The sequence below is a fragment of the Hylobates moloch genome, unplaced genomic scaffold (genome assembly GCF_009828535.3).
Source record: "Hylobates moloch isolate HMO894 unplaced genomic scaffold, HMol_V3 SCAFFOLD_20, whole genome shotgun sequence".
NCBI classification, from domain to species: domain Eukaryota; kingdom Metazoa; phylum Chordata; class Mammalia; order Primates; family Hylobatidae; genus Hylobates; species Hylobates moloch.
Genome location: NW_026652295.1, coordinates 37420337 through 37432800, shown reverse-complemented (window position 1 = coordinate 37432800; position 12464 = coordinate 37420337). Strand labels below are relative to the sequence as shown.

General features: G+C 38.0%; 1 protein-coding gene across 11 annotated transcripts in view; it reads right to left on the bottom strand.

Moving 5' to 3' along the window:
* DNAH8 (dynein axonemal heavy chain 8) overlaps positions 1-12464 on the bottom strand; it is a 309672-nt gene that overhangs the window by 166966 nt on the left and 130242 nt on the right. For all 11 annotated transcript variants that reach the window (XR_009211262.1, XM_058432164.1, XM_058432166.1 and 8 more), the window contains 6 exons: positions 11973-12136; positions 10715-10817; positions 9601-9705; positions 9052-9213; positions 4461-4685; positions 1577-1749 (listed from right to left, as the gene is read on the bottom strand). Coding sequence is in view for 10 of the 11 variants with exons in the window: in XM_058432164.1 (XP_058288147.1) it covers positions 1577-1749; positions 4461-4685; positions 9052-9213; positions 9601-9705; positions 10715-10817; positions 11973-12136 (932 nt within the window). In the remaining variant the exon portion in view is untranslated. The remainder of the gene's footprint in view (positions 1-1576; positions 1750-4460; positions 4686-9051; positions 9214-9600; positions 9706-10714; positions 10818-11972; positions 12137-12464) is intronic.

Here is a 12464-nt window from a genome sequence, read left to right as displayed (position 1 = left end):
TGGGCCTGTTTATTTTAGAGTCTGAGTAGCCCACATGAAAGAAGTGACCAAGCAAGGTTAGGGTACTTGATATTCATTAAAAGTACTACAGTGAATCCAAAGATTTCTTGAGACAAATTTCGAAACTCCTCAACCCTGACTTAAAACCTTCAGGCCTTCCTCCCGTTACAGTCAGGAGAACCAAATGAGCAGTATTGTGCTGGCAGATGTTTAACAACTGGCTCTGCAGAAAAACAAAAACAAACAAACAAAAAAACCTGGTTTTCATGTTTGCCAATTTCTATTGTATAAATACTTCCACCGTGGTCAACGGCAAGCTACCAATGTGATATCACAAAGTTGGGGCAAAATGCACATAGACAAAAACCAGGTAAGGCCAGGCACGGTGGCTCAGGCCTGTAATTCCAGCACTTTGGGAAGCCAAGGCGGGTGGATCATGAGGTCAGGAGTTCAAGACCAGCCTGGCCAATATGGTGAAACCCTGTCTCTATTTTAAAAATACAAAAATTAGCCAGCCATGGTGGCATGCACCTGTAGGCCCAGCTACTTGGGAGGTAGAGGCGGAGGCTGCAGTGAGCCAAGATCATGCCACTGCACTCCAGCCTGGGCGACAGAGCAAGACTCTGCCTCAAAAAAAAAAAAAAAAAGAAAAGAAACCAGGTAAGTACCACAGGCTGATGCAAGTCAGCTCCACCACGCCATTGTAAATAAATAGTTTCACTATGAAATAATTCACTCATTTAGAAAAGTGCAAAGAATACTAATATAATAAATCTCTTTGTATCCATGATCCAGCTTCTGTTGTATTTGTTTTGGATCTAAGTAAAACTAGTAAAGATCTTAGTAAAGCTTCATGAGACATGATGCTTAATATGTAAACACCAATAGAAGAGAAAACACTGACAAATTTATGTTGCTATGGCACTGGGCATATAAAAGGGATAGGTTCAATAAATCAAAAGAAGGCTGAAGATGTAATTTGATATAATTTCAAATACTTAAAGTAACAGCAGCACTAAATATTAAATAACCCAATTTAAGTCAATTCTAACAACATTTATTGAATGTTTTCTATGCACAGCATACTTAACTGGGTGTCATGGGATAAAAAAGACCTAGTAATTGCCTAGTGTCATATAATGGAAAGAATTGTGACGGGATCTGCCATTGACTAATTATTCATATTGGCCATTAAAATGTACTTTAGGTATCAATTTCCACATCTGAAAATACAAAGACTAAATTACGTGATCTCCAAGGTACCTTCCTTCTTTGCAATTTTAACTTCTTTTGGGATTCTAGGAATATTTTCCCGTCTTGCAATCTAAAATTCACCATGAAATTACTCACAGTCAACATTCAAGTTTGCTTTTATTCTTTTATCTTTTTCTACTTCATAAAAATTCAATGCACATGTATATTTAAGAGGTTATTTCATTGTTAGGCTGACTTTAATGAGCTAGCATCTACCCAGCATGACAGAAATCTGCTTTTGTTAATATTTCAAATGCAACTTTAAATAATGTTAGGCACATTTTAAAATCACAAAATGAAAAACAAAAACTGGGTTTCCTACCTATCTGTTAATGGAGTGATAACAAGGCGATCAGTACATCCCAGAAATTCATTTTGGTAAATAAAATCAACATCTGTAATAGACACCACAGTTTGATCCAAGTCTTCCTTAAAATAAAATCTACTCTGTTTTAGCCATTCAAAATCAGTAGGTGATTTGATATGCATTTTTACCTTAAAAACATAAAAGACAAAAAAGCTATATACTGAATTGCAATAGCATAAAACATAAGCATGTGGGCAGTTTTTTTTAATTCACTCTTTGATGAACTGATTCTTATTCACTTAACAAATATTTATTGAGTTTTTCCTATGCTTGACACTGTGCTAGGTGAACAAAGATAGAGATGGTTCCAGGCTTCCAGAGCTTACAGAAAAAAGCAAAAGGCAAACAGTGGAACAAATCATTGCAATAAAGTACAAAGGGCACCACCACCGAAATTCAGGGCTCACGAATATATGGGGCAGGAGGACCTAACTACTCCAGGGTATCTGAGAGGGGCACTCAGAGGAAGAAAACATCTCAACTAAAACCCAGATAAATAGTAGGAATTAGCCAGGGCCACCGGGAGCGGGGAACAAAAGAGATAATGAGGGTGTGGGAAGAGTAAGTGCTATAGGCAAATGCCCAGAAGATCTGATTGGTATCTTCAAGGAACTGAAAAAAGGTCAGTACAGCTGGGGGCATCCCGGGATCTAGAGAAAGCATGAGAGTTGAGGCTTCACAGGGCCATGGGAAGGGGTTTAGGAATTGTCCTCATAGCAGTCAGAAGCCACTAAAGGGATTAAGCAGGGAAACACACGGTTATATATGCACATGTCTCCCTGCACCAGCACTATAGCCAAGCCACCCAACCTGCCTAGTCATCAGCATATACAAGTGAGGCAAGAGGTACTGGGCTCCCATAGCCATGGATGCAAGCTCTAGTACCTGGTCCATTCAAAGAGACAGAAACCAGGTAAGCAACCTTAGGAACTCCATTCCATCACAACCACATTCTGAGGAGCTTTGTGACTTTCCAGTGAAACTGGTGAAACACCAGTCCTGCCCATTCAGAGGAATCAACACAGGAAGTGGCAAGTGGTCCCCTTCACTGCTCTTAAACCCAGTAGGCCCACTTCCAGGTCATTCAATTGACACTAAAAAGTGGACTCGTGGCTACTATAGAATGTTCAGATCTCCATCTGACCAGGCCTCCATATTCCTTGCTATTTACAGTCCTGCTTTTTGTTATTGTTGTTTGTTGTTTGGTTATGATCTTGCTTCCTCCTCTAATTAAGGACTGGCTTTCCACCTAAAGCACAGTTTGTATTCATCACCGTGAGTTACTTTCAGGTAACACAGTCTGGCCCCACCCCCAGGGAATGCTCTCTTAACACAGGACTCAAGGCCATGGGGATGCTCTCCGCCAGCTACTTTCAACCATCTGTTAAGATGGTAAGAAGGAGGTGGAGAAGAAAGGAAGAATAGTTAATATATTTATTGAGTTCTTGCTGTATATCAGGTTGTTCTAATAATTGTACATGGAAAAATAAAATGCATATATGTTGGCCATGAGATCTCATTTAGTTGGGATGCAAACAGTTCAATGGTGATTAAGATAAAAGAAAATGGTTTCATAGTTTTTCTTATGTACAGGTTTTTTTTTTAATCCCTCTGGATGTAAAGTTTGCTCAGCACTTAATTTTAAAAGAAATTTCTTTTACAGGACTTCAGCTTTAGGAGCCAGTGAGAGATGTATAGACAACATCCTCAAACGTATGCTGACAGCAGATACAAAAATGAACTCCATACTATTGCTTCTTGAGGTGGATGTCAATTAAAGTCAAAGTATAATGGTAACTGCAATTAGTAAAAGCTAGTCCGTGGAAGGCCAAAACAATATAAGTATGCAGCTTTCTGATATTAGCTAAATCCAGAGATAAATCCTAGAGCAGTTTTTCCTCAAACTTCAATATGCATATGAATCTCCTAAGAATCTTGATAAAATGCAGATTCTGATTCAGTAGGTCTTGGACGGGAGGAGGAAGGCTGGAGATTCTGCTCTTTTCACCAACTTCCAGGTGATACCAAAGCACTGGTCAGCATGTAATACTTTGAGAAGCAAGGATCTGGGTTGCAGGGGGATGGATGGACTGACTGGATGTCCTTCAAATAATCTTCAATAAATATAAATTATCTGATCAGAACTTTTGATAAAAGTTCGAAACAGGTAGTCTGTGATCACATTCTCTAAAACAGGACCCAACCTGCATGAATTATGTATCTCTGATGAAGGAAAGAGATACCTTTAAAATGTATCAAATCAAGTAGACTAAAGCAATAGGCGTTAAATGGGAGGTAAAGATTATCAAATAGTGGCATTTCAAAACCACCTATAATAGAAAAATCCTTGCTTTAGGAGAAGTTGGCCTTGGTCAAGTCCACTGGTTAGAGTCCCATTTCTAAAGGAATTCAAACATTTACCCTTCTTAGTCCCATCCTACAAAACTTTGCCTAAATCAAGCCCATGATCACCATCAACTGAACAAACAGCCGTGAGAGTGCCCTGAAGCCTGATTCCACTCCATCTGCGCTCCTTTTCCAATCAACCCAGCATAGCTTATGACCTAAATTATATCATGTTCCTGGTTATTTGGTTTAATGGAACAATTAGTTGGCTCATATCACATCAGTTGGTTCCAAACTTTCAGAGTGCCAAATGAATATATAATATGGTTGTTTAAGCCATCCAATACAGAAATACAATATTGTGGACATGATATTGATGGACAGTTATGAAAAAGGACCAAGTAAATGGAAAGTTCATGTAAGTTAGGCAACATATACAATTCTTAACTGTTCATTATTAGTACATGAAATTAAGAAAAAAAAGATACCTTACCAAGTCATCAAAAATATCTCTCTGATGCACATGGATGGTAATTAGAGTCTCGAACTTCACTCTATCAAACTTGCTTAGATCGTGTGTTGTCTGACTAATGAGAGTATTTAGAATATCCAAAAATTTCTGATTGGTCACTTGCATGATTTTCCTGTCATCTTTTGCATTATGTAAAGCCTCTTCTGAATCGTGTGTCCACAACATCTGAATTCCCAGAAGTCCAACCTACAGATCCAGCAGAAAAATATTAAAATTTGCCAAATATTTAAAGCACATTTGCAATAAAATTTGGTGGTCACTTATTCACATTTTAAACTAAAAATGAGATCAACTTGCAGTTCTTCACTCCCAAAGGAGGGAAACAGTTAAAGTTTTAACCGTTAATATTTAATTATTTCAAAGTAGACAGATTAATGATCATTAAAATACTGGCTACCATTTGTTGAACTATATGCGTGTTATAGAAGATGGTTAGGAAATTTTTCTACAGAGGGCCTGAGACTATTGGATACTCCCATGCAACGATTTTTCTCTCTCAAGAAAAGCAAAGAAACTCTTTATTATCTGCTTGTTCTTGAACAGGGCTTCCCGAAGGTCTCTCTGCTCTTCTAAAAACAATACACTGCCTATCTCCTTTCTTGATTGCTCCCTCTCTCTGATATCCACGTTTTTATCTACGTCTACTTTTGTGTCTCTATACTTATCTACAGAAGAGAGAGGGAGGCAGAAAATGAGAAGGGGAGAAGCTTGTATTTTTTGTATCCTGATGAACGCATAAAGAAATTGTGAGAGGATGTCCCTTAACCTACAACTTCTGCCCCAGAAAAGGTAATAAAAGTGGTCTGAGCATGCCCCACCCTCATCCCCTTCCCTGAAATGGTTGTCCCTTCCGGAGCTCTCATTCATCCAGAGTCGAATGACAAATCCAACATCATTTGGACCAAAAAAGAGGACTGAAAGCAGGGCAGGCAGTATGTGGATACTGCTTGGCACGGGCTCAATAGTGAGAAAAGAATGTCCTTGCCTTAATGAGGGACTTTGATACTTTTCCTGCTAGAGCAGTGGCCAATCCTGGGGGCTGCAGCTAAAGATAAATGAAAGCACCTGGCTGAAGTGAGCAATGGGATCTGGAGAAAATAACCAGTGTCAGAAAGCGCCCCCAAGAGCAAGCAGATTCTGGCCCTGTCAGCAGCAGATGATGGTCCAAGGGGGGAAAGACAGAGAAAAACTACAAAAGCATAGCAGTGTAATACAAATAGACCAGCAGATCCCAAAACCCACTGCATAATGATGTCTATCCAAAGGCAAGTCTTTACAATCATTATCTTGAGTCACCAAGAACAGCTTAAAATTATGTTTTTATACTCAGTCTAAAAAGGCACGCGACTTAGTGGTGAAGACCAGAGGATGTTTCATTAAAAAACAAAACAAAACAGCAAAACAAGAATGCTCATTCTCATCAATATTACTCGATGCCTATAATAAGCACATTAAACAGTATGAGAAGGCACCACATGTTCTCATGCACACAGGGAAGCTAAAATAAAGCTGACCTCAGAGAAGTGAAAGCAGAATGGAGGATACTAGAGGCTGGGAAGGGGAAGGAGAAGAGGAGGATAGGGATGGATTTGCTAAAGGACGCAAAATTATAGCCAGGTAGGAGGACCAAGTGTTAGTGATCTATACCAGTGGTCCCCAGCCATTTTGGCACCAGGGACCGGTTTCATGGAAGACAATTTTTCCATGGACGGGGGTCGCAGGACGCTTTAGATTCACATAAGCAGCGCACAGCCTCGATCCCTCAAATGCACAGTTCAGTTCACAATAGGGTTCGCCCTCCTATGAGAATCTCATGCCGCCGCTGATCTGACAGGAGGTGGAGCACAGGCAGTAATGCCCACTTGCCCGCCGCTCACCTCCTGCTGTGAGACCCAGTTTCTAATAGCGCGTGAACCGGTACCGATTTGTGGCCGGGCCGGGTGGGGGTGGTTGGGGACCCTTGTTCTATACCACTGTAGGATAACTATGGTTAAGAATAACATATAGTTTCAAATAGCTAGAAGGAGGATATTGAATGTTCCCAGTACAAAGAAATGATAAGTGTTTGAGATGATGGATATGCTATTACTCTCATATTATACGCATCAAAACATCACTACGCACCCCATAAATATGTACAATTGTTATATGTCAATTTAAAAAAAGAACAAAGGAGAAAACAGCAATAAATACATAAATAAGGTATTGGAAGGGAATACACTAAAATATTAATAGTCATAATTTCCAGGTGGTAGAAATATGGGAAATTCTTATTTCCACTTTTATTTTATTTTTACTTTAAGTTTTGGGATACATGTGTGGAACGTGCAGGTTTCTTACATAGGTAAACGTGTGCCATGGTGGTTTGCTGCACCTATCAACCCATCACCTAGGTATTCCACTTTTATATTTTTTGCATTTTCCAAAATCTTGCAGCAAGGATCCATGGCATTCAAATCTTTAAAATACGTTTTAAAAAAAAGCACAAGTGGAATTTTAAATAATTTCAGATAAAAATGTTAAATTGATAGTAAGAAATTTCAGTCATTTGAAAAAATGCCTTAAAAAATTTAATATATATGTGTATATATGTATATATGTATATATACACATATATGAATATATTCATATATACTTATATATACTTATATGAATATATTCATATATATTCATATATACTTATATATACTTATATGAATATATTCATATATCTTCATATATACATATATATAAGTATATATGTGTATAGTACAAAGTATTATATACATTATATATTCCAATACCTTATTTATGTATTTATTGCTGTTTTCTCCTTTGTTCTTTTTTTAAACTGACATATAACAATTGTACATATTTATGGGGTGCGTAGTGATGTTTTGATGCATATAATATGAGAGTAATTAGCATATATATACATTATATATAATACTTTGTAAAATACAATGTATTATATACATGTATAAAATACTTTGTTTTTATAGATATGTGTATGTATATATATATAAAATACAAAGTATTTTACACATGTGTATATATGCTTGTATATATATACACACATACACTAGAGAAAATCCTGAAAACTAGTCATCTTTCCTACTACATCCTGTTCAACTTCACCACTGTTCTGAACTTGCTCTCAACTCTCTACCTAATGCTAAATCCTCAGTCTAATTTAGGCCAAGCCTCTCCTTCAGGATATACAGGGTCTGGAGAAAGAAAATACGTGGATTTAGTTTCAGGAACTCTTTTCTCAATTTAACAAAGTATTTTATAAAGCTTTATCACAAAGGTAATAATGCTAATAAGAATACTAAAGTTTCCCAAGGTATTACACAATATAAAAATCACAATATTATTCTCTCCGATAAAGGTTGATTCTATATCTGTCCTTCTGTGGTTTGAATAAATAATACGTCATTCCAGCTGTCTTCATTTTGTGCGCACTAATTCAGGATTTGGAGCTCAGCTTGGGAGGAGCAGTTAGAGAAGGAATACCAACTGGGAAAAACTGCCTACATTTTCCTTGGATATCTCTTGCCTTTTATCCCATGCTCTCTCTGGTCAGATCACAAATCATCACTTCTCATTTCTCTTGAATGAAAGTGTAATGAAACCATTGGCACCTGCTCCAACCCTGGCCTCTTTGAGGTCTCCACTTTCTAAACAATAGTTGCATGAAAAAGCCTCTCAACAATTTATGTCCATTTTTAATTGCTTGAAGGGAAAATTAAAGACAAGATGGATTTCCTTTCAAGAAAAGGTATGCTCATTCCCTTTACATATATCCATATCTATATCCGTATCATATCTATGAATTGGTGTATATATATATATACACACAGACACACACACACATGCACATACACACACAGATGGTCCCCAACTTTCAATGGTACAACTTAACAATTTTTTTACTTTACGACAGTGCAAAAGCAATATGCATTTAGTAGAAACTGTACTTTGAGTACCCATACAACTATTCTGTTTTTCACTTTCAGTGCAGTAGTCAATAAATTATATGAGATAGTCAACACTTTATTATAAAATAGGCTTAGTGTTAGATGATTTTGCCTAACTGTAGGCTAACGTAAGTGTTCTGAGCATCTTTAAGATACACTAGACTAAGCTTATGATTTGGTAGGTTAGATATATTAAATGCATTTTTGGTTAACGATATTTTCAACTACGATGAGTTTGTTGGGAGATAACCCCATCATAAGTCGAGGAGTTTCTGTATACAAACACACACACTCATGCACACATGCACACACACACATGCTTACATATGTATCTGTTAGACTCAATGTATGTGTCCTTCATGATAGGAAAATAGTGGCATATCCTCCTCTGGGACATGGGATGGGTTGGTCTAGAATGGTGTAGGTTGACAAGCAGGTGGTTGGGAGCTGAGGCTAAAATGAACATGAGTAGGCCACTCCAACCTAATTCAAAGCTACAATTGCCTCATACCACCAGGCCAACCACCTGCTAAGCATCCTTCCCCTTTATTTCCATTTCTTTTCACCATTACTTAAGCATTGTGTATTCTTACCTGTGCTGGAAAGTGGCTGAGGAACGGTAAGAGTTGAAATCCTGAATCACTGATTTGATAGAAAGCGGATCTAATTATATTATGTAATGATGACATCTGCATTTTTAACAAATCCAGTAGCCAAATCTCCACAGGACCTTTGGCCATAACAGAATTATCCAACTAAAACAAAATTACAAGGATATTATAAGTTGATAATAATTTGGCATTTTTACAGATGTTCCATGCACACTTAATAAATCATAGTGCCCTATGCCAAGCAAACAGTTTCATATTTTATACAAAATATTTTAAATATGGGTAAAATCATCTAATACTATAGCTGGAAGGAACTACGGGGATCACCTAGTCCAAAACTTTCACTTTATAAATTACAAAATGAGTCTCAGCGAAGTTAAAGGATTTATCTAAACTAGTTTTTAACAAAGCCCAGGGCTGTAGAATGAGAACTCCCTCTCCTCCTGTTTTTTTCTGTAAGAGAACTGCATTCTCCTCAACCTAAGTTTTTAAAGAAATTCTAATAACAAAATTTAAAGCAAGGTAAATTACAACAATTTTTTCTCCTTCTCTTGATATGACGGCCATGATGCGATCATAGTCTTTTGCATGAAATGTCACCTCATTGATGTTGTCAGATACTGCAGGGAGATGCGGCTGTAAGACAGAGGAAAACATCACACATGAGGCTGGACACAAAAGCCACTGAGATGTTTTTAAAAGCCTTAATATTTTGTATCTTTGTAAAAGGTTAAGTATTTACTTTATTGTCTCAAAAAATATAGAGACTGCTTTGACGCTTAACTGGCTTGGAGGTCTACTTTTTAAAATCAAGCCCTACAGAATGTTTTCTCCAAGTCCTGCAAATGGCCCCCTCCCATGCTATGCAGATTAGACTGAGGACTGTCACCTTCCACCAGATGGGGACTGGACCATACCGCCTCCCCCCTCCTCCACCCACAGATACAGCTCAGTCCTGCCCTCTCTCCTAGCTCTACCGCCACCTTTCACAGAGCCTTTCCGTTCTCTTTTCTCATTGTTACAAGTCCCTGGAAACCAACAAGGAAACAACATTAGCCGTTTCCCAGATCCCCAAACCAGAACTGGCCCTGGGATGGGCCCTTCCGTGCCTCCCACTCTCAGTTCGCTACGGTTTCTCTTTTCCTCTTCCATTGCTCTGGTAAATGGCTAAAAGCATTTGAGAAGTATTCAGGAAGGAAAAAAGGACAAATCCAAAATATAACCCCTATTTGGTCTAAGAATATTTAGAATGAAATACTAATAATGATAAATTCGATTTAATAAGCACTTACTGTGTGCTAGAGACTTTGCTATGCATGATCTCATAATCCTAATGACAGTCCTGTGAGGTGAGAACCATTAATATCCTGATTTTACAGATATGGAATTGAGGCATGGGGAAATTAGGAAGCCTGCCAAGGTCCCACAGCTAGGAGTGGCATAGTCAGTGCACAGCCACTCAACACTGCTGGACTGCATCAGGATGACAGGCTCCAAATACACAGAAAATATGAAATTTTATGATCAATGTAATTTGTAATACTCATCTTTCCTGCCTGCATTTTTAAGATTTTAACTTCACTTTTATTCTTAATTGTGTATGCTGTGGGAAAAGCAATTTAGATCACAGATTCTTAGATTATACCTGTATGGTGTGGGAATCACTGGCTTGTCCAAGAATTTCCAGGAGAACTGGATCAGATACAAAGAAGAATCTTGGAAACAGTAATCGTTTCTTCTCCAAATACCTTCAAATAAAGTCGATAGTATGTCACCAAGTAGTTTTTTTCCCCTAAATTATTATTTTTTTAGTCAAGATATAACCACTAACATCTTTGCTAAGATAATAGCAAACACCTAAAGTCATTTATCACCTACCCCTGCAATGTTTGGTGAAAACCAAAGTCCATGCTCCACCATGGATGAAACTTGGGAAAATGAGAGATTCAGAGCAAGGCTGCTGCATCATCTGCTGTCCTCTTCTTTCTCATCAGATGCCCTCCTATGACCTTTCTAAGACTGTTGGAAACTTCATGGCTTAAACTCAGGGGGGAGCACAAACCTTATCTCCAAACCAACACAGTTTGAGTGTGAAAGGGGGGACAACTAACCATTAAGCCAGGACAGAGGCGTAAACTTGGACAAACCAGGATGTATTATCACCCTATTTCAAATAGAGATTGAAAATGAACTGCCTTAAAAAAATTATCCTGACATCTATCCTCTTGTGACAGTAAAAATAAAATAAAATAAAAATGATTTGTGAGTTTGGTGAATTGTTCTCTTAGTGCACATTTCCATTCTATGCCTGCAGTGGCTTGAATGTTAGCCCTCAAAAAGACATGTACAGGTCTTATTCCCTGAAATCTGTGAGTGTGATCTTATTTGGAAAAAGGGCTTTTGCAGAGGGAATGAAGTTAAGGATCTTGAAGAGCCCTGAATCCAGTGACAAATGTCATAAGAGACACACAGGAAGAGGAGGAGAAGGCCAAGTGAAGACAGAGACAGAGATTGGAGTTACGAAGGCACGAACCAAGAAACTCCTAGAGCCACCAGAAGCCAAAAGAGGCAAGGGAGGATCCTCTCTTAGAGCCTTCAGAGGGAGCCAACACCTTGATTTCAGACTTCTTGTCTCCACAACTGTGAGAATGAATTTCTGTTGCTTTAAGCCAACTGTCTGTGGAAATTTGTTACAGCAGCCTGAGGAAACTAATACAATGCCTTAACCGCCCCCAAGTCAAAGGTGCCTTCCTCACAGAAAAGTTCAATCTGTGTGAAATTTTAAGTTCCTAGCCCCACTCTAAGCATCACTACCAAACCAGAAATGTAGTCAAGACTAGTAAGTTTGGGATAAAACACTGTCACATACAAAATGATACGTGATTTAAAAATTAAACTCTTACCCTGTGAGTGACTTCTGACATACTTCCAACTGCTCATGTAAATGAGGTAAAAGTTGTCCCATGGTTTCATCTCCAACACAGCAATTAATCACATTGGGATTCTCATGAGCTCGCTGCATTATTTTTATCCACGACTTGTCAATATTCTGAAAACGTTTTGCTTCCTGAAAACGCATCCATAGCCAGTAAAGATTAGCATTTGGATAATTGAAAACAAGCAAAGTCTTCACCTTGAAATTTTCTATAGTTCTTCAAACCAGCCTCTATTAGTCTCAGGCTGCATAATTTAAACAGACAATTTTTTTTTCATTTGAATTAATTCTGAGCGACACAAACCCAAAGTTATAAAACTGCATATTAAAATGCTTCTTTATCACAATGAGGCTTATTGCTAATTTGTTTCATTGCATTTAACATGTTTTTCAAAGTACCACATGATTAATTTGCAGAGCTATCAACTTAAAGTTCCAATCTAGTGTTTCAGCACCCCAG